Raw genomic sequence first — 24,469 nt, 5'->3', positions numbered from 1 at the left:
CCAGACGCTTCGCATGCCCTGGTTCAATCCATTGACAGCACGCCGACCCTGTTATACCACATCGTTCCAATTCACTGTATTCCTTGCATGCCTTTCACCCTCCTGCATGTTCAGGCCCCAATCGATCAAAATCTTTTTCACTCCATCCTTCCACCTCCAATTTGGTCTCCCAATTCTCTTTGTTCCCTCCACCTCTGACACATATATCATCTTTGTCAATCTCCCTCACTCATTCTCTCCGTGTGTCCAGACCATTTCAAAACACCCTCTTCTGCTCTCTCAACCACACTCTTTTTATCACCACACATCTTTCTTACCCTTTCATTACTTACTCGATTAAACCATCTCACACCACATATTGTCCGTAAACACCTCATTTCCAACACATCTACCCTCCTCCGCACAACCCTATCTATAGTCCATACCTCACAACCATATAACATTGTTGGAACTACTATTCCTTCAAACATACCTATTTTTGCTCTCCGAGATAACATTCTCGCCTTCCACACATTCTTCAACGCTCCCAGAACCACCCTCTCTCCTACCCTGTGACTCACTTCTGCTTCCATGGTTCCATCTGATGCTAAACCCAGAACCAGATATCTAAAACACTTGACTTCCTTCAGTTATTTCCATTGAAACTTACCTCCCGATTGACTTGTCCCTCAACCCTGCTGAACCTAATTACCTTGCTTTTATTCACATTTACTCTAAGCTTTCTTCTTTCACACACTTTACCATACTCAGTCACCAGCTTCTGCAGTTTCTCACCAGAGGGTATTGATTGTGAGGGTGAAAGCATGTACAGAGCATCAGATTGGGGAAGAACAGTGTGGTTTCAGAAGTGGTAGAGGATGTGTGGATCAGGTGTTTGCTTTGAAGAATGTATGTGTGAAATACTTAGAAAAGCAAATGGATTTGTATGTAGCATTTATGGATCTGGAGAAGGCATATGATAGGGTTGATAGAGATGCTCTGTGGAAGGTACTAAGAATATATGGTGTGGGAAGCAAGTTAATAGAAGCAGTGAAAAGTTTTTATTGAGGATGTAAGGCATGTGTATGAATAGGAAGAGACGAAAGTGATTGGTTCTCAGTGAATGTTGGTTTACGGCATTGGTGCGTGATGTTTCCATGGTTGTTTAATTTGCTTATGGGTGGGGTTGTTAGGGAGGTGAATGCAAGAGTTTTGGAAAGAGGGGCAAGTATGCAGTCTGTTGTGGATGAGAGGGCTTGGGAAGTGAGTCAGTTGTTGTTCGCTGATGATACAGCACTGGTGGCTGACTCGGGTGAGAAACTGCAGAAGCTGGTGACTGAGTTTGGTAAAGTGTGTGAAAGAAGAAAGTTAAGAGTAAATGTGAATAAGAGCAAGGTTATTAGGTACAGTAGGGTTGAGGGACAAGTCAACTGGGAGGTAAGTTTGAATGGAGAAAAACTGGAGGAAGTGAAGTGTTTTAGATATGTGGGAGTGGATTTGGCAGCGGATGGAACCATGGAAGCGGAAGTGAATCATTGGGTGGGGAAGGGGGTGAAAGTTCTGGGAATGTTGAAAAATGTGTGGAAGGTGAGAACATTGTCTTTGAAAGCAAAAATGGGTATGTTTGAAGGTATATTGGTTCCAACAACGTTACATGGTTGCGAGGCGTGGGCTATATAGATAGAGTTTTGCGGAGGAGGGTGAATGTGTAGGAAATGAGATGTTTGAGGACAGTATGTGGTGTGAGGTGGTTTGATCAAGTAAGAAATGAAAGGGTAAGAGAGTTGTGTGGTATACTGGGGTTGACGTGCTGTCAGTTGATTGAACCAGGGCATCTGAAGCATCTGGGGTACAACATGGAAAGTTTTGTGGGGCCTGGATGTGGAAAGAGAGCTGTGGTTTCGGTGCATTATACATGACAGCTAGAGACTGAGTGTGAATGAATGTGGCCTTTGTTGTCTTTTCCTAGCGCTACTTCGCATGTATGTGGGGGGAGGGGGTTGTCATTTCATGTGTGGTGGGGTGGTGATGGGAATGAATAATGGCAGCAAGTATGAATTATATACATGTGTATATATGTATATGTCTGTATGTATATATATGTATACGTTGAAATGTATAGGTATGTATATGTGCTTGTGTGGACATGTATGTATATACATGTGTATGTGGGTGGTTTGGGCCAATCTTTCGTCTGTTTCCTTGCCCTACCTCGCTAACATGGGAAACAGCGACAGAGTATAATAATGGGGGCAAATGGGGAGGTGATAACAAGAAGTGGTGATGTGAGAAGGAGATGGAGTGAGTATTTTGAAGGTTTGTTGAATGTGTTTGATGATAGAGTGGCAGATATAGGGTGTTTTGGTTGAGGTGGTGTGCATAGTGAGAGAGTTAGGGAGAATGATTTGGTAAACAAAAGGGGGTGACTGTATTGTTGACTGGTTGGTAAGGTTATTTAATGTATGTATGACTAATGGTGAGGTGCCTGAGGATTGGCGAAATGCTTGCATAGTGCCATTGTACAAAGGCAAAGGGGATAAAAGTGAGTGCTCAAATTACAGGGGTATAAGTTTGTTGAGTATTCCTGGTAAATTATATGGGAGGGTATTGATTGAGAGGGTGAAGGCATGTACAGAGCATCAGATTGGGGAAGAGCAGTGTGGTTTTAGAAATGGTAGAGGATGTGTGGATTAGGTGTTTGCTTTGAAGAATGTATGTGAGATATACTTAGAAAAGCAAATGGATATGTATGTAGCATTTATGGATCTGGAGAAGGCATATGATAGAGTTGATAAAGATGCTCTGTGGAAGGTATTAAGAATATATGGTGTGGGAGGCAAGTTGTTAGAAGCAGTGAAAAGTTTTTATTTAGGATGTAAGGCATGTGTACGTGTAGGAAAAGAGGAAAGTGATTGGTTCTCAGTGAATGTAGGTTTGTGGCAGGGGTGTGTGATGTCTCCATGGTTGTTTAATTTGTTTATGGATGGGGTTGTTAGGGAGGTGAATGCAAGAGTTTTGGAAAGAGGGGCAAGTATGCAGTCTGTTGTGGACGAGAGAGATAGGGAAGTGAGTCAGTTGTTGTTCGCTGATGATACAGCGCTGGTGGCTGATTCATGTGAGAAACTGCGGAAGCTGGTGACTGAGTTTGGTAAAGTGTGTGAAAGAAGAAAGTTAAGAGTAAATGTGAATAAGAGCAAGGTTATTAGGTACAGTAGGGTTGAGGGTCAAGTCAATTGGGGGGTAAGTTTGAATGGAGAAAAACTGAAGGAAGTAAAGTGTTTTAGATATCTGGGAGTGGATCTGGCAGCGGATGGAACCATGGAAGCGGAAGTGAATCATAGGGTGGGGGAGGGGGCGAAAATCCTGGGAGCCTTGAAGAATGTGTGGAAGTCGAGAACATTATCTCGGAAAGCAAAAATGGCTATGTTTGAAGGAATAGTGGTTCCAACAATGTTGTATGGTTGCGAGGGGTGGGCTATGGATAGAGTTGTGCGCAGGAGGATGGATGTGCTGGAAATGAGATGTTTGAGGACAATATGTGGTGCGAGGTGGTTTGATTGAGTAAGTAATGTAAGGGTAAGAGAGATGTGTGGAAATAAAAAGAGCGTGGTTAAGAGAGCAGAAAAGGGTGTTTTGAAATAGTTTGGGCACATGGAGAGAATGAGTGAGGAAAGATTGACCAAGAGGATATATGTGTCGGAGGTGGAGGGAACGAGGAGAAGTGGGAGACCAAATTGGAGGTGGAAAGATGGAGTGAAAAAGATTTTGTGTGATCGGGGCCTGAACATGCAGGAGGGTGAAAGGAGGGCAAGGAATAGAGTGAATTGGATCGATGTGGTATACCGGGGTTGACGTGCTGTCAGTGGATTGAATCAGGGCATGTGAAGCGTCTGGGGTAAACCATGGAAAGTTGTGTGGGGCCTGGATGTGGAAAGGGAGCTGTGGTTTTGGGCATTATTGCATGACAGCTAGAGACTGAGTGTGAATGAATGGTGCCTTTGTTGTCTTTTCCTAGTGCTACCTCGCACACATGAGGGGGGAGGGGGATGGTATTCCATGTGTGGTGAGGTGGCGATGGGAATGAATAAAGGCAGACAGTGTGAATTGTGTGCATGGGTATATATGTATGTGTCTGTGTGTGTATATATACGTGTACATTGAGATGTATAGGTATGTATATTTGCGTGTGTGGACATGTATGTATATACATTGTGTATGGGGGTGGGTTGGGCCATTTCTTTCGTCTGTTTCCTTGCGCTACCTCGCAAACGCGGGAGACAGCGACAAAGCAAAATAAGTAAATAGATACATCTCTCTTACCCTTTTATTTCTTACATGATCAAACCACCTCACACCACATATTGTCCTCAAACATCTCATTTCCAACACATCCACCCTCCTCTGCACAACCCTATCATCAAGCAATTTTTCCTTTCGAAAGAGTCCACTATGTCTGTTTCTAAGTGTAATCCAGCCTTGTCGCTGTAGGAGCCCCACAGGAGGATTTTTGATTCCTGTTGATCCTAGTTGTTTCATTTTTCAGATGTAGGATTTACTGCACACGATGTTCATGGGAGTATTAAGACGTCTTTAGGTAATGAGGCAAAGAAGAATCTTTCGTCATCTAAAGAAGTTATAAAAAGTGCCAGTCAGAACTTACTAGTAATTAAATCACAGAAAGGAAGTGCAGGTGAGTTTAGAGTCTTTTGTATAGTCCAATATGTATGAATTTTCATCTATACCCCTTGTAGATTTTAAAGTGTAGCTTTTCGTAACATCATTATGTGTTTAAGAAGATGGGGAGACCAAACCATGGCTGCATATTCCATATGGATTTTGAATAACATTGTGCAGATCTTAGGAACATACTTAATCTTAATTGTTTAACAGTATCATAATGTTTGCCCATCGGTAATGTAGTTCCCTTACAGACTAATTTTTGAAGTAACAAAGACATCAGCTGTGATCATTCTTGAATTTTTTCTATCCAGGGTCATTTTGTCTGCAGGCCATAAAAGTATCTCCCAGATATATGGGAGTTAGAAGCTGTATCCCTCTACTTTCTCTTTGTGTAAATACCTCTCACCCTTCATTATCCAGCCAAATAACAGTTGTGGCTGTAGCCTGCTCTGAAAGCACTCCCTTCTAATTAGTAGGGACCACCTTGTGATGATGTCTTTGTCCTTCCAGCAGTCAGGCTGAACTTAGGTAAGCACTAGATAATTTTCCAAATCTCCAAGCCCATCAGATGTATCCAGGCTTTCTTTCCTGTGTCATACACCCTCTTGTCTGGGTGTGGAGGGTCTTGCATTTATTTTTGAACAAATTTGGATGGTCTTTGAGGTTTGTGGTTATCCCTTATCTTGATGGCTGTTCACATTTAGCTGATAGCCCAGAGGCCCAAACCCCATACTACTTGTTTTCTTTCAGACTTTGCCTCAATGTTAACATCATCAGTTTGGATATTGCTGTTTGTCTTTTTGAGAAATATGGCGAGGATATATCAATATCTATGAGTCTGTTTTCATATTGATTAAACAGGCATTGTTCAGTTTCCCATTACATTTTGAGCTGAACACCAATTTACATTGTTCTCTGTACAGCCTGCATATTTCCTAAGGGTTATTTTCATACTTATCTCCTGCATTTAAAAGGGCAAATCTCTATGATTTTTATAACTTCATTTCTTTCCCGGTGCATTACACATGACCGCTAGAGACTAAGTGTGAATGAATGTGGCCTTTTTTGTCTGTTTCATGGCACTGCCTTGCTCATGCAGGGGGTTGCAATTGTTTCCTGTGGGGCATGGTGGCACTGGGAATGGATGAAGGCAAGCAAGTATGAATATGTACGTGTGTATATATGTATATGTCTGTGTATGTTTATGTATATGTTGATTTGTAGAAGGAGTCAAACAGGGAGTGCTCATCCTCCTCGAAGGCTCAGATTGGGGTGTCTGAATGTGTGTAGATTTAACTAAGATGAGAAGAAAGGAGAGATAGGTTGTATGTTTGAGGAAAGGAACCTGGATGTTATATCTCTGAGTGAAACGAAGCTCAAAGGTAAAGGGGAAGAGTGGTTTGGGAATGTCTTGTGAGTAAAGTCAGGGGTTGATAAGAAGACAAGAGCAAAGGAAGGAATAGCACTACTACTGAAGCAGGAGTTGTGAGAGTATGTGATAGAGTGTAAGAAAGTAAATTTTAGATTGATATGGGTAAAACTGAAAGTGGATGGAGGAAGATGGATGATTATTGGTGCCAATGCACCTGGTCATGAGAAGAAAGATCATGAGAGGCAAGTGTTTTGGGAGCAGCTGAGTGAGTGTGTCAGCAGCTTTGATGCATGAGACCAGGTTATAGTGATGGGAGATATCCCTGGGGATGGGGAGAAAGAATACTTCCGACGCATTCCCTACGTGTCGTACAAGGCGACTAAAGGGAATGGGAGCGAGGGGCTAGAAACCCTCCCCTCCTTGTATTTTAACTTTTTAAAAGGGGAAGCAGAAGAAGGAGTCATGCGGGGAGTGCTCATCCTCCTCGAAGGTTCAGATTGGGGTGTCTAAATGTGTGTGGATGTAACCAAGATGAGAAAAAAGGAGAGATAGTTAGTATGTTTGAAGAAAGGAACTTGGATGTTTTGGCTCTTGAGTGAAATGAAGCTGAAGGGTAAAGGGGAAGAGTGGTATAAGAATGTCATGGGAGTAAAGTCAGGGGTTGGTGAGAGGACAAGAGCGAGGGAAGGAATAGCACTACTCCTGAAGCAGGAGTTGTGGGAATATGTGATAGAATGTAAGAAAGTAAACTCTAGATTGATATGGGTAAAACTGAAAGATGATGGAGAGAGATGGGTGATTATTGGTGCCTATGCACCTGGTCATAAGAAGAAAGATTATGAGAGGCAAGTGTTTTGGGAGCAGCTGAGTGAGTGTTAGCAGTTTTGATGCAAGAGACCAGGTTATAGTGATGGGTGATTTGAATGCAAAGGTGAGTAATGTCGCAGTTGAGAGTATGGTTGGTGTACATGGGGTGTTCAGTGTTGTAAATGGTAATGGTAAAGAGCTTGTAAATTTGTGTGCTGAAAAAGGACAGGTGATTGGAAATACTTGGTTTAAAAAGAGAGCGATACCTGAAAGTACGTATGTAAGTAGGAGAGATGGCCAGAGAGCGTTATTGGATTACGTGTTAATTGATAGGCTCGCGAAAGAGAGACTTTTGGATGGTAATGTGCTGAGAGGGGCAGCTGGGGGGAATGTCTGATCACTGTCTTGTGGAGGTGAAGGTGAAGATATGTAGATGTTTTCAGAAAAGAAGAGAAAATGGGGTGAAGAGAGTGGTGAGAGTAAGTGAGCTTGGAAAGGAGACTTGTGTGAGAAAGTACCAGGAGAGATTGAATGCAGAATGGAAAAAGGTGAGAGCAAATGATGTAAGGGGAGTATGGGAGGAATGGGATGTATTTAGGGAAGCAGTGATGACTTGCACAAAAGATGCTTGTGGCATGAGAAAGGTGGGAAGTGGGCAGATTAGAAAGGTTAGTGAGTGGTGGGATGAAGAAGTAAGATTGTTAATGAAAGAAAAGAGTGAGGCATTTGGGTGATTTTTGCAGGGAAATAGTGCAAATGACTGGGAGATGTATAAAAGAAAGAGGCAAGAGGTCAAGAGGAAGGTGCAAGAGGTGAAAAAGAGGGCAAATGAGAGTTGGGGTGAGAGGGTATCATTAAATTTTAGGGAGGATAAAAAGATGTTTTGGAATGAGGTAAATAAAGTGGGTAAGACAAGAGAACAAATGGGAACATCAGTGAAGGGGGCAAATGGGGAGGTAATAGTGAGTGATAGTGAAGTGAGAAGGAGATGGAGTGAGTATTTTGAAGGTTCATTGAATGTGTTTGATGATAGAGTTGCAGGTATAGGGTGTTTTGATCAGGGTGGTGTGCAAAGTGAGAGGTTTAGGGAGAAAGGCAAAGGGGATAAAGGTGAGTGTTCAAATTACAGAGTTATAAGTTTGTTGAGTATTCCTGAGAAATTATATGGGAGGGTATTAATCGAGAGGGTTAAGGTATGTACAGAGCACGAGATTTGGGAGGAGCAGTGTGGTTTCAGATGTGGTAAAGGATAAGTGGATCAAGTGTTTGTTTTGAAGAATGTATGTGAGAAATACTTAGAAAAACAGATGGCTTTATATGTACCATTTATGGATCTGAAGAAGGCAAAATACTTAGAAAAACAGATGGATTTGTATGTACCATTTATGGATCTGAAGAAGGCATATGATAGAGTTGATAGAGATGCTCTGTGGAAGGTATTAAGAGTATATTGTGTGGAAGGTAAGTTGATAGAAGTAGTGGAAATTTTTCATCAAGGATGTAAGGCATGTGTAAGAATAGGAAGAGAGGAAAGTGAGTGGTTCCCAGTGAATGTCAGTTTGCGGCAGGGGTGTGTGATGTCTCCATGGCTGTTTAATTTGTTTTTGGATGGGGTTGTTAGGGAGGTGAATGCAAGATTTATGGAGAGAGGGGCAAGTATGCAGTCTGTTGTGGATGAGAGAGCTTGGGAAGTGAGTCAGTTGTTGTTCGCTGATGATGCAGCGCTAGTGGCTGATTCGGGTGAGAAACTGCGGAAGCTGGTGACTGAGTTTGGTAAAGTGTGTGAAATAAGAAAGCTGAGAGTAATGTGAATAAGAGCAAGGTTATTAGGTACAGTAGGATTGAGGGAGAAGTAAATTGGGAGGTAAGATTGAATGGAGAAAAGCTGGAGGAAGTGAAGTGTTTTAAATATCTAGGAGTGGACTTGGCAGCAGATGGAACCATGGAAGCGGAAGTGAGTCACAGGGTGGGGGAGGGAGCAAAGGTTTTGGGAGCATTGAAGAATGTGTGTAAGGCGAGAATGTTATCTCGGAGAGCAAAAATGGTTGTTTGAAGGAATAGTGGTTCCAACAATGTTATATGGTTGTGAGGCATGGGCGACAGAAATGGTTGTGTGGATGTGTTGGAAATGAGATGTTTGAGGACAATATGTGGTGTGAGGTGGTTTGATCGAGTAACTAATGAAAGGGTAAGGGAGACGTATGGTAGTAAAAAGTGTGATTGAGAGAGCAGAAGAGGGTGTGTTGAAATGATTTGGTCACATGGAGAGAATGGGTGAGGAAAGATTGACAAAGAGGATGTATGTGCGAAGAAATGAGAAGGAGATGGATTGAGTATTTTGAAGGTATGTTGAATGTGTTTAATGATAGAGTGGCATATATATATATTTTATATATATTTATTTTGCTTTGTCGCTGTCTCCCGCGTTTGCGAGGTAGCGCAAGGAAACAGACGAAAGAAATGGCCCAACCCACCCCCATACACATGTATATACATACACGTCCACACACGCAAATATACATACCCATACACCTCAATGTACACATATATATACACACACAGACACATACATATATACTTATGCACACAATTCACACTGTCTGCCTTTATTCATTCCCATCGCCACCTCACCACACATGGAATAACATCCCCCTGCCCCCTCATGTGTGCGAGATAGTGCTAGGAAAAGACAACAAAGGCCCCATTCGTTTCCACTCAGTCTCTAGCTGTCATGCAATAATGCCCGAACCACAGCTCCCTTTCCACATCCAGACCCACACAACTTTCCATGGTTTACCCCAGACGCTTCACATGCCCTGATTCAATCCACTGACAGCACGTCAACCCCGGTATACCACATCGATCCAATTCACTCTATTCCTTGCCCGCCTTTCACCCTCCTGCATGTTCAGGCCCCGATCACTCAAAATCTTTTTCACTCCATCTTTCCACCTCCAATTTGGTCTCCCACTTCTCCTCGTTCCCTCCACCTCCGACACATATATCCTCTTGGTCAATCTTTCCTCACTCATTCTCTCCATGTGCCCAAACCATTTCAAAACACCCTTTTCTGCTCTCTCAACCTCGCTCTTTTTATTTCCAGACATCTCTCTTACCGTTACATTACTTACTCGATCAAACCACCTCACACCGCACATTGTCCTCAAATATCTCATTTCCAGCACATCCACCCTCCTGCGCACAACTCTATTCATAGCCCACGCCTCGCAACCATACAACATTGTTGGAATGACTATTCCTTCAAACATACCCATTTTTGCTTTCCGAGATAATGTTCTCGACTTCCACACATTCTTCAAGGCTCCCAGGATTTTCGCCCCCTCCCCCACCCTATGATTTACTTCCACTTCCATGGTTCCATCTGCTGCCAGATCCACTCCAGATATCTAAAACACTTTACTTCCTCTAGTTTTTCTTCATTCAAACTTACCTCCCAATTGACTTGACCCTCAACCCTACTGTACCTAATAACCTTGCTCTTATTTACATTTACTCTTAACTATCTTCTTTCACACACTTTACCAAACTCAGTCACCAGCTTCTGCAGTTTCTCACATGAATCAGCCACCAGCACTGTATCATCAGCGAACAACAACTGACTCACTTCCCAAGCTCTCTCATCCACAACAGACATCATACTTGCCCCTCTTTCCAAAACTCTTGCATTCACCTCCCTAACAACCCCATCCATAAACAAATTAAACAACCATGGAGACATCACACACCCGTGCCGCAAACCTACATTCACTGAGAACCAATCACTTTCCTCTTTTCCTACACGTACACATGCCTTACATCCTCGATAAAAACTTTTCACTGCTTCTAACAACTTGCCTCCCACACCATATATTCTTAATACCTTTCACAGAGCATCTCTATCAACTCTATCATATGCCTTCTCCAGATCCATAAATGCTACATACAAATCCATTTGCTTTTCTAAGTATTTCTCACATACATTCTTCAAAGCAAACACCTGATCCACACATCCTCTACCACTTCTGAAACCACACTGCTCTTCCCCAATCTGATGCTCTGTACATGCCTTCACCCTCTCAATCAATACCCTCCCATATAATTTACCAGGTATACTCAACAAACTTATACCTCTGTAATATGAGCACTCACTCTTATCCCCTTTGCCTTTGTACAATGGAACTATGCACGCATTCCGCCAATCCTCAGGCACCTCACCATGAGTCATACATACATTAAATAACCTTACCAACCAGTCAGTAATACAGTCACCCCCTTTTTTAATAGATTCCACTGCAATACCATCCAAACCTGCTGCCTTTTCGGCTTTCATCTCCCGCAAAGCTTTTACTACCTCTTCTCTGTTTACCAAATCATTTTCCCTAACCCTCTCACTTTGCACACCACCTCGACCAAAACACCCTATATCTGCCACTCTATCATCAAACACATTCAACAAACCTTCAAAATACTCACTCCATCTCCTTCTCACATCACCACTACTTGTTATCACCTCCCCATTAGCGCCTTTCACTGAAGTCCCCATTTGCTCCCTTGTCTTACGCACTTTATTTACCTCCCTCCAGAACATCTTTTTAATCTCCCTAAAATTTAATGATACTCTCTCACCCCAACTCTCATTTGCCCTCTTTTTCACCTCTTGCACCTTTCTCTTGACCTCCTGTCTCTTTCTTTTATACATATCCCACTCAATTGCATTTTTTCCTTGCAAAAATCATCCAAATGTCTCTCTCTCTCTCTCTCTCTCTCTCTCTCTCTCTCTCTCTCTCTCTCTCTCTCTCTCTCTCTATTTTTATATTATTTTTTTTTGCTTTGTCGCTCTCTCCCGCGTTTGCGAGATAGCGCAAGGAAACAGACGAAAGAAATGGCCCAACCTACCCCCATACACAATGTATATACATACACGTCCACACACGCAAACATATATTTTTTTTTTTGCTTTGTCGCTGTCTCGCTTTGCGAGGTAGCGCAAGGAAACAGGCGAAAGAAATGGCCCAACCCACCCCATACACATGTATATACATACATCCACACACGCAAATATACATACCTACACCGCTTTCCATGGTTTACCCCAGACACTTCACATGCCCTGATTCAATCCACTGACAGCACGTCAACCCCGGTATACCACATCGATCCAATTCACTCTATTCCTTGCCCTCCTTTCACCCTCCTGCATGTTCAGGCCCCGATCACACAAAATCTTTTTCACTCCATCTTTCCACCTCCAATTTCATCTCCCACTTCTCCTCGTTCACTCCACCTCCGACACATATATCCTCTTGGTCAATCTTTCCTCACTCATTGTCTCCATGTGACCAAACCATTTCAAAACACCCTCTTCTACTCTCTCAACCACGCTCTTTTTATTTCCACACATCTCTCTTACCCTTACATTACTTACTCGATCAAACCACCTCACACCACATATTGTCCTCAAACATCTCATTTCCAGCACATCCACCCTCCTGCGTACAACTCTATCCATAGCCCATGCCTCGCAAACATACAACATTGTTGGAACCACTATTCCTTCAAACATACCCATTTTTGCTTTCCGAGATAATGTTCTCGACTTCCACACATTCCTGAAGGCTCCCAGAATTTTCGCCCCCTCCGCCACCCTATGATCCACTTCCGCTTCCATGGTTCCATCCGCTGCCAGATCCACTCCCAGATATCTAAAACACTTTACTTCCTCCAGTTTTAGTCCATTCAAACTTACCTCCCAATTGACTTGACCCTCAACCCTACTGTACCTAATAACCTTGCTCTTATTCACATTTACTCTTAACTTTCTTCTTTCACACACTTTACCAAACTCAGTCACCAGCTTCTGCAGTTTCTCATATGAATCAGCCACCAGCGCTGTATCATCAGCGAACAACAACCGACTCCCTTCCCAAGCTCTCTCATCCACAACAGACTTCATACTTGCCCCTCTTTCCAAAACTCTTGCATTCACCTCCCTAACAACCCCATCCATAAACAAATTAAACAACCATGGAGACATCACACACCCCTGCCGCAAACCTACATTCACTGAGAACCAATATATATATATATATATATATATATATATATATATATTTTTTTTTCTTTGCTTTGTCGCTGTCTCCCGCATTTGCGAGGTAGCGCAGGGAAACAGACGAAAGAAATGGCCCAACCCACCCCCATACACATGTATATGCATACAAGTCCACACACGCAAATATACATACCTACACAGCTTTCCATGGTTTACCCCAGACGCTTCACATGCCCTGATTCAATCCACTGACAGCACGTCAACCCCGGTATACCACATCGATCCAATTCACTCTATTCCTTGCCCTCCTTTCAACCTCCAGGATGTTCAGGCCCCGATCACACAAAATCTTTTTCACTCCATCTTTCCACCTCCAATTTGGTCTCCCACTTCTCCTCGTTCCCTCCACCTCCGACACATATGTCCTCTTGGTCAATCTTTCCTCACTCATTCTCTCCATGTGCCCAAACCATTTCAAAACACCCTCTTCAGCTCTCTCAACCACGCTCTTTTTATTTCCACACATCTCTCTTACCCTTACGTTACTTACTTGATCAAACCACCTCACACGACACATTGTCCTCAAACATCTCATTTCCAGCACATCCATCCTCCTGCGCACAACTCTATCCATAGCCCATGCCTCGCAACCATACAACATTGTTGGAACCACTATTCCTTCAATCATACCCATTTTTGCTTTCCGAGATAATGTTCTCGACTTCCACACATTCTTCAAGGCTCCCAGGATTTTCGCCCCCTCCCCCACCCTATGATCCACTTCCGCTTCCATGGTTCCATCTGCTGCCAGATCCACTCCCAGATATCTAAAACACTTTACTTCCTCTAGTTTTTCTCCATTCAAACTTACCTCCCAATTGACTTGACCCTCAACCTAATAACCTTGCTCTTATACACATTTACTCTTTACTTTCTTCTTTCACACACCTTACCAAACTCAGTCACCAGCTTCTGCAGTTTCTCACATGAATCAGCCACCAGCGCTGTATCATCAGCGAACAACAACTGACTCACTTCCCAAGCTCTCTCATCCCCAACAGACTTCATACTTGCCCCTCTTTCCAAAACTCTTGCATTCACCTCCCTAACAACCCCATCCATAAACAAATTAAACAACCATGGAGACATGACGCACCCCTGCCGCAATCCTACATTCACTGAGAACCAATCACTTTCCTCTCTTCCTACACGTACACATGCCTTACATCCTCGATAAAAACTTTTCACTGCTTCTAACAACTTGCCTCCCACACCATATATTCTTAATACCTTCCACAGAGCATCTCTATCAACTCTATCATATGCCTTCTCCAGATCCATAAATGCTACATACAAATCCATTTGCTTTTCTAAGTATTTCTCACATACATTCTTCAAAGCAAACACCTGATCCACACATCCTCTACCACTTCTGAAACCACACTGGTCTTCCCCAATCTGATGCTCTGTACATGCCTTCACCCTCTCAATCAATACCCTCCCATATAATTTACCAGGAATACTCAACAAACTTATACCTCTGTAATTTGAGCATTCACTCTTATCCGCTTTGCCTTTGTACACTGGCACTATGCACGCATTCCGCCAATCCTCAGGCACCTCACCATGAGTCATACATACATTAAATAACCTTACCAACCAGTCAACAATACAGTCACCCCCTTTTTTAATAAATTCCAGTGCAATACCATCCAAACCTGCTGCCTTGCCGGCTTTCATCTTCCGCAAAGCCTTTACTACCTCTTCTCTGTTTACCAAATCATTTTCCCTAACCCTATATATATATAATATATATATATATATATATATATATATATATATATATATATATATATATATATATATATATATATATATATATATATTTTTTTTTTTTTTTTTTTTATACTTTGTCGCTGTCTCCCGCGTTTGCGAGGTAGCGCAAGGAAACAGACGAAAGAAATGCCCCCCCCCCCCGTACACATGTACATACACACGTCCACACACGCAAACATACATACCTACACAGCTTTCCATGGTTTACCCCAGACGCTTCACATGCCTTGATTCAATCCACTGACAGCACGTCAACCCCTGTATACCACATCGCTCCAATTCACTCTATTCCTTGCCCTCCTTTCACCCTCCTGCATGTTCAGGCCCCGATCACACAAAATCTTTTTCACTCCATCTTTCCACCTCCAATTTGGTCTCCCTCTTCTCCTCGTTCCCTCCACCTCCGACACATATATCCTCTTGGTCAATCTTTCCTCACTCATTCTCTCCATGTGCCCAAACAATTTCAAAACACCCTCTTCTGCTCTCTCAACCACGCTCTTTTTATTTCCACACATCTCTCTTACCCTTACGTTACTTACTCGATCAAACCACCTCGCACCACATATTGTCCTCAAACATCTCATTTCCAGCACATCCATCCTCCTGTGCACAACTCTATCCATAGCCCACGCCTCGCAACCATACAACATTGTTGGAACCACTATTCCTTCAAACATAGCCATTTTTGCTTTCCGAGATAATGTTCTCGACTTCCACACATTCTTCAAGGCTCCCAGAATTTTCGCCCCCTCCCCCACCCTATGATCCACTTCCGCTTCCATGGTTCCATCCGCTGCCAGATCCACTCCCAGATATCTAAAACACTTCACTTCCTCCAGTTTTTCTCCATTCAAACTCACCTCCCAATTGACTTGACCCTCAACCCTACTGTACCTAATAACCTTGCTCTTATTCACATTTACTCTTAACTTTCTTCTTTCACACACTTTACCAAACTCAGTCACCAGCTTCTGCAGTTTCTCACATGAATCAGCCACCAGCGCTGTATCATCAGCGAACAACAACTGACTCACTTCCCAAGCTCTCTCATCCACAACAGACTTCATACTTGCCCCTCTTTCCAAAACTCTTGCATTCACCTCCCTAACAACCCCATCCATAAATAAATTAAACAACCATGGAGACATCACACACCCCTGCCGCAAACCTACATTCACTGAGAACCAATCACTTTCCTCTCTTCCTACACGTACACATGCCTTACATCCTCGATAAAAACTTTTCACTGCTTCTAACAACTTGCCTCCCACACCATATATTCATAATACCTTCCACAGAGCATCTCTATCAACTCTATCATATGCCTTCTCCAGATCCATAAATGCTACATACAAATCCATTTGCTTTTCTAAGTATTTCTCACATACATTCTTCAAAGCAAACACCTGATCCACACATCCTCTACCACTTCTGAAACCATATATATATATATATATGTATATATATATATATATATATATATATATATATATATATATATATTATCCCTGGGGATAGGGGAGAAAGAATACTTCCCACGTATTCCCTGCGCGTCGTAGAAGGCGACTAAAAGGGGAGGGAGTGGGGGGCTGGAAATCCTCCCCTCTCAATTTTTTTTTAATTTTCCAAAAGAAGGAACAGAGAAGGGGGCCAGGTGAGGATATTCCCTCAATGGCCCAGTCCTCAGTTCTTAACGCTACCTCGCTAACGCGGGAAATGGCGAATAGTTTGAAAGAAAAGATGTATATATATATATATATAGGGTGTTTTGGGCAGGGTGGTGTACGAATTGAGAGGGTCAGGGAGAATTGTTTAGTAAACAGAAGAGGTTTTGAAAGCTTTGTTTAAGATGAAAGCTGGCATGGTGGGTGTGGATGGTATTGCAATGGAATTTATTAAAAAAGAGGATGACTGTGTGATTGGTTGGTACGGATTTTCAATGTATGTATGGGTCATGGTGAAGTGCCTGAGGATTGGCAGAATGCAAGCATAATGCCATTGTGCAAAGGTAAAGAGAATAAAGGTGAATGAGGCATTTGTTGAGTATTCCTGGGAAATTGCATGGGAGGGTATTAGTTGAGAGGGTAAAGTTATGTACAGAGCATCAGACCAGGGAAGAGCAGTGTGGTTTCAGAAATGGTAGAGGATGTGTGGATCAGGTGTTTGCTCTGAAGAATGTATGTGAGAAATACTTAGAAAAACAGATGGATTTGTATGTAGCATTTTTGGATCTGGAGAAGGCATATGATAGGGTTGCTTTGTGGAAGGTTTTAAGAGTATATGGTGTGGGAGGTAAGTTGCTAGAAGCAGTGAAAAGTTTTTACCAAGGGTGTAAGGCATGTGTACAAGTAGGGAGAGAGGAAAGTGATTGGTTACCAGTGAATGTCGGTTTATGGCAGAGGTGTGTGATGTCTACATGGTTGTTTAATTTGTTTATGGATGGGGTGGTTAGGGAAGTGAATGCAAGAGTTTTGGAGAGAGGGGCACGTATGCAGTCTGTTGTGGATAAGAGGGCTTGGGAAGTGAGTCAGTTATTGTCTGCTGATGGTGCAGTGCTGGTGGCTGGTTCATGTGAGAAACTGCAGAAGCTGGTGACTTGAGTTTGGTAGTGTGTGAAAGGAGAAAGTTGAGAGTAAATGTGAATAAGAGCAGTGTAATTAGGTTCAGTAGGGTTTAGGGGCAAGTTAATTGGGAGGCATAAGTTTTGGCTCTGAGTGAAATGAAGAAGAGTGGTTTGGGAATGTCTTGGGAGTAAAGTCGGGTTAGTGAGAGGACAAGAGCAAGGGAAGGAGTAGCATTTCTCATGAAACAGGAGTTGTGGGAGTATGCAATAGAATGTAAGAAAGTAAATTCTCGATTAATATGGGTAAAACTGAAAGTTGATGGAGAGAGATGGGTGATTATTTGTGCATATGTACCTGGGCATGAGAAGAAAGATCATGAGAGGCAAGTGTTTTGGAAGCAGCTGAATGAGTGTGTTAGTGGTTTTGATGCACGAGACCGGGTTATAGTGATGGGTGATTTGAATGCAAAGGTGAGTAATGTGGCAGTTGAGGGAATAATTGGTATACATGGGGTGTTCAGTGTTGTAAATGGAAATGGTGAAGAGCTTGTAGATTTATGTGCTGAAAAAGGACTGGTGATTGGGATTACCTGGTTTAAAAAGCGAGATATACATAAGTATACGTATGTAAGTAGGAGAGATGGCCAGAGAGCGTTATTGGATTACGTGTTAATTGACAGGTGTGCGAAAGAGAGACTTTTGGATGTTAATGTGCTGAGAGGTGCAACTGGAGGGATGTCTGATCATTATCTTGTGGAGGCTAAGGTGAAGATTTGTATGGGTTTTCAGAAAAGAAGAGTGAATATTGGGGTGAAGAGGGTGGTGAGAGTAAGTGAGCTTGGGAAGGAGACCTGTGTGAGGAAGTACCAGGAGAGACTGAGTACAGAATGGAAAAAGGTGAGAACAATGGAAGTAAGGGGAGTGGGGGAGAATGGGATGTATTTAGGGAATCAGTGATGGATTGCGCAAAAGATGCTTGTGGCATGAGAAGAGTGGGAGGTGGGTTGATTAGAAAGGGTAGTGAGTGGTGGGATGAAGAAGTAAGATTATTTGTGAAAGAGAAGAGAGAGGCATTTGGGCGATTTTTGCAGGGAAAAAATGCAATTGAGTGGGAGATGTATAAAAGAAAGAGACAGGAGGTCAAGAGAAAGGTGCAAGAGGTGAAAAAGAGGGCAAATGAGAGTTGGGGTGAGAGAGTATCATTAAATTTTAGGGAGAATAAAAAGATGCTCTGGAAGGAGGTAAATAAAGTGTGTAAGACAAGGGAGCAAATGGGAACTTCAGTGAAGGGCACAAATGGGGAGGTGATAACAAGTAGTGGTGATGTGAGAAGGAGATGGAGTGAGTATTTTGAAGGTTTGTTGAATGTGTTTGATGATAGAGTGGCAGATTTTGGGTGTTTTTTTCGAGGTGGTGTGCAAAGTGAGAGGGTTAGGGAAAATGATTTGGTAAACAGAGAAGAGGTAGTAAAAGCTTTGCAGAAGATGAAAGCCAGCAAGGCAGCAGGTTTGGATGGTATTGCAGTGGAATTTATTAAAAAAGGGGGTGACTGTATTGTTGACTGGTTTGTAAGGTTATTTGATGTATGTATGACTCATGGTGAGGTGCCTGAGGATTGGCGGAATGTGTGCATAGTGCCATTGTACAAAGGCAAAGGGGTAAGAGTGAGTGCTCAAATTACAGAGGTATAAGTTTGTTGAGTATTCCTGGTAAATTATATGGGAGGGTATTGATTGAGAGGGTGAAGGCATGTACAGAGCATCAGATTGGGGAAGAGCAGTGTGGTTTCAGAAGTGGTAGAGGATGTGTGGATCAGGTGTTTGCTTTGAAGAATGTATGTGAGAAATACTTAGAAAAGCAAATGGATTTGTATGTAGCATTTATGGATCTGGAGAAGGCATATGATAGAGTTGATAGAGATGCTCTGTGGAAGGTATTAAGAATATATGGTGTGGGAGGCAAGTTGTTAGAAGCAGTGAAAAGTTTTTATCGAGGATGTAAGGCATGTGTACGTGTAGGAATAGAGGAAAGTGATTGGTTCTCAGTGAATGTAGGTTTGCGGCAGGGGTGTGTGATGTCTCCATGGTTGTTTAATTTGTTTATGGATGGGGTTGTTGGGGAGGTGAATGCAAGAGTTTTGGAAGAGGGGCAAGTATGAAGTCTGTTGTGGATGAGAGAGCTTGGGAAGTGAGTCAGTTGTTGTTCGCTGATGATACAGCACTGGTGGCTGATTCAGGTGAGAAACTGCAGAAGCTGGTGACTGAGTTTGGTAAAGTGTGTGAAAGAAGAAAGTTAAGAGTAAATGTGAATAAGAGCAAGGTTATTAGGTACAGTAGGGTTGAGTGTCAAGTCAATTGGGAGGTAAGTTTGAATGGACTAAAACTGGAGGAAGTAAAGTGTTTTAGATATCTGGGAGTGGATCTGGCAGCGCATGGAACCATGGAAGCGGAAGTGGATCATAGGGTGGGGAGGGGGTGAAAATCCTGGGAGCCTTGAAGAATGTGTGGAAGTCGAGAACATTATCTCAGAAAGCTAAAATGGGTATGTTTGAAGGAATAGTGGTTCCAACAATGTTGTATGTTTGCGAGGGGTGGGCTATGGATAGAGTTGTGCGCAGGAGGGTGGATGTGCTGGAATTGAGATTTTTGAGGACAATGTGTGGTGTGAGGTGGTTTGATCGAGTAAGTAACGTAAGGGTAAGAGAGATGTGTGGAAATAAAAAGAGCGTTGTTGAGAGAGCAGAAGAGGGTGTTTTGAAATGGTTTGGTCACATGGAGAGAATGAGTGAGGAAAGATTGACCAAGAGGATATATGTGTCGGAGGTGGAGGGAACGAGGAGAAGTGGGAGACGAAATTGGAGGTGGAAAGATGGAGTGAAAAAGATTTTGTGTGATCGGGGCCTGAACATGCAGGAGGGTGAAAGGAGGGCAAGGAATTGAGTGAATTGGATCGATGTGGTATACCGGGGTTGACGTGCTGTCAGTGGATTGAATCAGGGCATGTGAAGCATCTGGGGTAAACCATGGAAAGCTGTGTAGGTATGTATATTTTGCGTGTGTGGACGCGTATGTATATACATGTGTATGGGGGTGGGTTGGACCATTTCTTTTGTCTGTTTCCTTGCGCTGCCTTGCAAACGCGGGAGACAGCGGCAAAAAAAAAAAAAAAAGTTTGAATGGAGAAAACTAAAGGAAGTGAAGTGTTTTAGATATCTGAGAGTGGATTTAGCATCAGATGAAACCATGGAAGTGGAAGTGAGTCACAGGGTAGGGGAGTGGGCAAAGGTTCTGGGAGCCTTGAAGAATGCATTGAAGGTGAGATCATTATCTTGGAGAGCAAAAATGCATGTTTGAAGGAAGATTGGTTCCGACAATGTTATATGGTTGCGAGGCATGGGCTATAGATAGGGTTGTATGGAGGAGGGTGGATTTGTTGGAAATGAAATGTTTGAGAACTATGTGGTGTGAGGTGGTTTGATTAAGTAATGAAAGGGTAAGAGGGATGTGTGCTGATAAAAAGAGTGATTGAGAGAGTAGAAGTTGTGTTGAAATGGTTTGGACACATGGAGAGAATGAGTGAGGAAAGATTGACAAAGAGGATATATGTGTTAGAGGTCAGTGGAACAAGGAAAGGCAGGAGACCATATTGGAGGTGGAAGGATGGAGTGAAAAAGATTTTGAGCAATCGGGGTCTGAACATTCAGGAGGGTGAAAGGTTTGCAAGGAATGGAGTGAATTGGAACGATGTGGTATATCAGGGTCAACGTGCTGTCAATGGATTGAACCAGGGCACGTGAAGCGTCTGGGGTAAACCATGGAAAGTTCTGTGGGGACTGGATGTGGAAAGGGAGCTGTGGTTTCAGTGCATTATACATGACAGCTAGAGATTGAGTGTGAATGAATGTGGCCTTTGTTGTCTTTTCTTAGTGCTACCTTGTGTGCATGCAGGGGGAGGGGGGGGTGTCATTTCATGTGTGGCGGGTGTGAACGAATGTGGCCTTTGTTGTCTTTTCCTAGTGCTACCTTGTGTGCATGCAAGGGGAGGGGGGTTCATTTCATGTGTGGCGGGGTGGCTATAGGAATGAATAAAGGCAGCAAGTATGACCTGTGTACATGTGTATATATGTATATGTCTTTGTATGTATAGATATGTATATGTTGAAATATATAGGTATGTGTATGTGTGTGTGTGGATGTATATGTGTATACATGTGTATGTGGGTGAGTTAGGCCATTCTCTTGTCTGTTTCCTTGTGCTGCCTCGCTAATGCGGGAGACAGCGACAAGGTATCATAAAAAAGAAAATAAATGAATATGTATATGTACGTGTATGTGTGTGAATGTATATATGTGCTTACATAAGTGGATGGGTCTTTATTACGTTAGTGACTTGAATGCACACTACAATTAATTCGTATTGATTGTGACTCATCTTTACTTCCAGCCAGTTATGGACACTTCCTCACTTGAATTTGGTTCTGTTTGTTTTGAATGTTTCAGATTTGTGCAAGTTTACATCATCTTTCACATTTTCAATATGCCAAGTTTCTGAGATATTGAATAGGAGTATGTTGTTATCCCTTATGTGTTCATTTATGTAATTCCCTTTGATTCTGGATTTCTCACTTCTTAAGAGTTTTTATTTTTTCATCATACCTGATCGCCTTTTCCTGGGTTTTTGAGATAGCATCAGGAACAGACGAAGAAAGGCCTTATTTATGCCATTCTTTAGTTGTCACGTGTAATGCACCAAAACCACGGCTCACTTTCCACAACCAGGCACCACAGACCTTTCCATGGTGTCCCCTGGCTGCTTCACATGTTCTGGTCCTCTCCTTAAACAGCACATTGACCCTCGTATACTTCATTATTCCAAATCACTACTTCATTACTTGATTGATCAAACCACCATTTACTATATGTCCTCAAACATTTCACTTCCAGCAAATCCACCATCCTTCTCATATCGCTTATGCCTTGCATCAGTGTAACATTGCTGGAACTACTATACCTTTAAACAAGCCCATTTTCGTCTTTTATGATAATGACATTCCACGTGTTCTTCAATGATCCCAGAACCTTCGCTGCCTCATCCATCCTATGACTTACTTCTGCTTCCATGGTTCCAGTTGCTGCCATGTCTTCTCCCAGATATTTAAAACACTTCACTTCCTCAAATTTTTTCACTCAGACTCGCACTCCAACTAACCTATCTCTCTTCCTTGCTAACCCTAATAACCTTGCTTCAATTCATGTTTACTCTCAACTTCTTCCTTCCACGCACTATTCCAAACTCAGTCACTGACTTATGCAATTTCTCTCAAATCTACCCTCAGCACTTTGTCATCAGCAAACAACTTACTTCCCAGGCCCCCATTGCACCTACAGATTGCATAATTGCCCCTCTCTCTGATATTCTTGCTCTTAGCTGTCATACCATATCTGTAAACAAAATAAACATCAATGGTGACATTACACAACCCTACCACAGACTTTCAAGCTTATTTTATTAATCCTTAGCTGATATTACGCTAAGTCTTCCCTCATAATGTTTGATCTTTTATTTAGTTAGTTCATTTCTGTTTTCAAAAGAGGTGATTTTTAAATCATTATGATATTGCCATAATTCTTCCCATTTAAGAGGTTTCCACTGATCAAGTGGATTTCTGCAACAAGCTTGATTTAGGCAGTAATTGCTTAGTTTTTCATTCCTTTTATTTTTTTTTTTTAAATTTGTTGTATGTGTTTTGTGTTTCTGCCAGTATTCATATATACCATCATACCATTTTGCTTTTTTAGCAGATGGTGGAATGTGTGGAGTGAAAATGGAAATGATGAATGCAAGTTATGGGAGGGTATGGAAGGAGTTGTGGTTTGGACGGGATTGAGTGAAAATTATTGGGAAGAGGAAAGGAAGGATGTGTAATTTTGCTATCGCTAAGAGTATGGGAGGGGGTTACAGAGCATGGATGGAATGGATCAAGAATAGTGTGGGTGAAAAAAAGACTGGGATTGTGAAGTATGCATGGTTATGTGTACATGCACCTGTGAATATGAAGACTGCAAGGTAAGGATGGAATGAGGCTTTTCTGGAGAAATTTGAATGACTGTATAAACAGTTTTGAGAGTGAGAGAAATGTGGCCATATTGGGTGATATGAATGTGGGATGTGATGAAATGGGTGATATAGTTGGTAAATAGGGAGTGCCTGAAGTAAATGAGATTGGAAGCTATCTTGTGGATATTTGTGCTGAGAGGGGTTTATTCCTTGTGAACACCTTTTTCAGCACAGGTTGATCCGCAGATGTACATGGATGAGGAATGTTGGAAGAGAAGAGTAAAAGGCTTTGATTGACTATGTGGCAGTGGATGAAAGATTGAGAAAAGCTGTGCTGGATGCTAGAGTCGCAGTTCTTGTGGGGATGAGGATCAGGGAGAAGTTTTCACACCATGAGAAGTGAGGTCATCATGAGTCATAAGTATTTGATACATTTATGTTGTTAGACATGAAATGTGAATAACTCGTATCTGGATCTTTATTTAGGGCCAGATCTCAACAGGCCGCCATGTAGGAAAGCTAAAGATATCCGCAGAGAACGTCGAGAAGCTAAACTTGCAAAACATGCCCAAGAAGTTATGTCAAGAGGTGAGTGTCCAATGGAGACAAAAAAGATCAAGCCATCCAGTACTGAAAAAACACTAGAAGATTTTTTAAATGAACCTCTTCCAGAAAATCCTGCCCATACACTTGAGGTATGTGAAAGTGCTGTTTTACTTAAAGGTTATTTAACATTGCAAAGTATTATAATGCCTTATTGATATAATGGGAACAGTGGCTTTAAATTCCAGTGTTGACTAGTGCAGAAAATGTCATTCATTCTGATATACACTAAGATGGTCTTTATTAGATGTAAACCAGAATGGTCTTTATCATATGCAAAGATACCACCAATGGTATTTAGATTATAGAGGATCCCAGCAGACTTTTATCCTGGAGGTACTAGAGATAGTAGTGGTGTAAAAACTAGTGACTTTCATATGGAGGCTGTGTGATAGTTCAGACTGGGATTTTTTTTAACTTGGCAACAGGCAATGGACACTTATGTCGTTAACCTGTTTAGGTAATAGGCAGCTTAGAACTTTTAAAATTGATTCATAATTCAATAAGTTGTCTTAACTAA

General features: G+C 42.2%; 1 protein-coding gene across 9 annotated transcripts in view; it reads left to right on the top strand.

Annotated features, from left to right (window-relative positions):
* Positions 1-24,469, top strand: part of Ate1 (arginyltransferase 1) — a 153,924-nt gene that overhangs the window by 8,557 nt on the left and 120,898 nt on the right. For all 9 annotated transcript variants that reach the window (XM_071656131.1, XM_071656127.1, XM_071656128.1 and 6 more), the window contains exons 5-6: positions 4,523-4,669; positions 23,833-24,041. In XM_071656131.1, coding sequence (XP_071512232.1) covers positions 4,523-4,669; positions 23,833-24,041 — 356 coding nt within the window. The remainder of the gene's footprint in view (positions 1-4,522; positions 4,670-23,832; positions 24,042-24,469) is intronic.

This window comes from Panulirus ornatus, chromosome 62 (genome assembly GCF_036320965.1).
Source record: "Panulirus ornatus isolate Po-2019 chromosome 62, ASM3632096v1, whole genome shotgun sequence".
NCBI classification, from domain to species: Eukaryota; Metazoa; Arthropoda; class Malacostraca; order Decapoda; family Palinuridae; genus Panulirus; species Panulirus ornatus.
The sequence above is the reverse complement of the archived record's forward strand: the minus strand, read 5'-3'. Positions and strand labels throughout refer to the sequence as shown.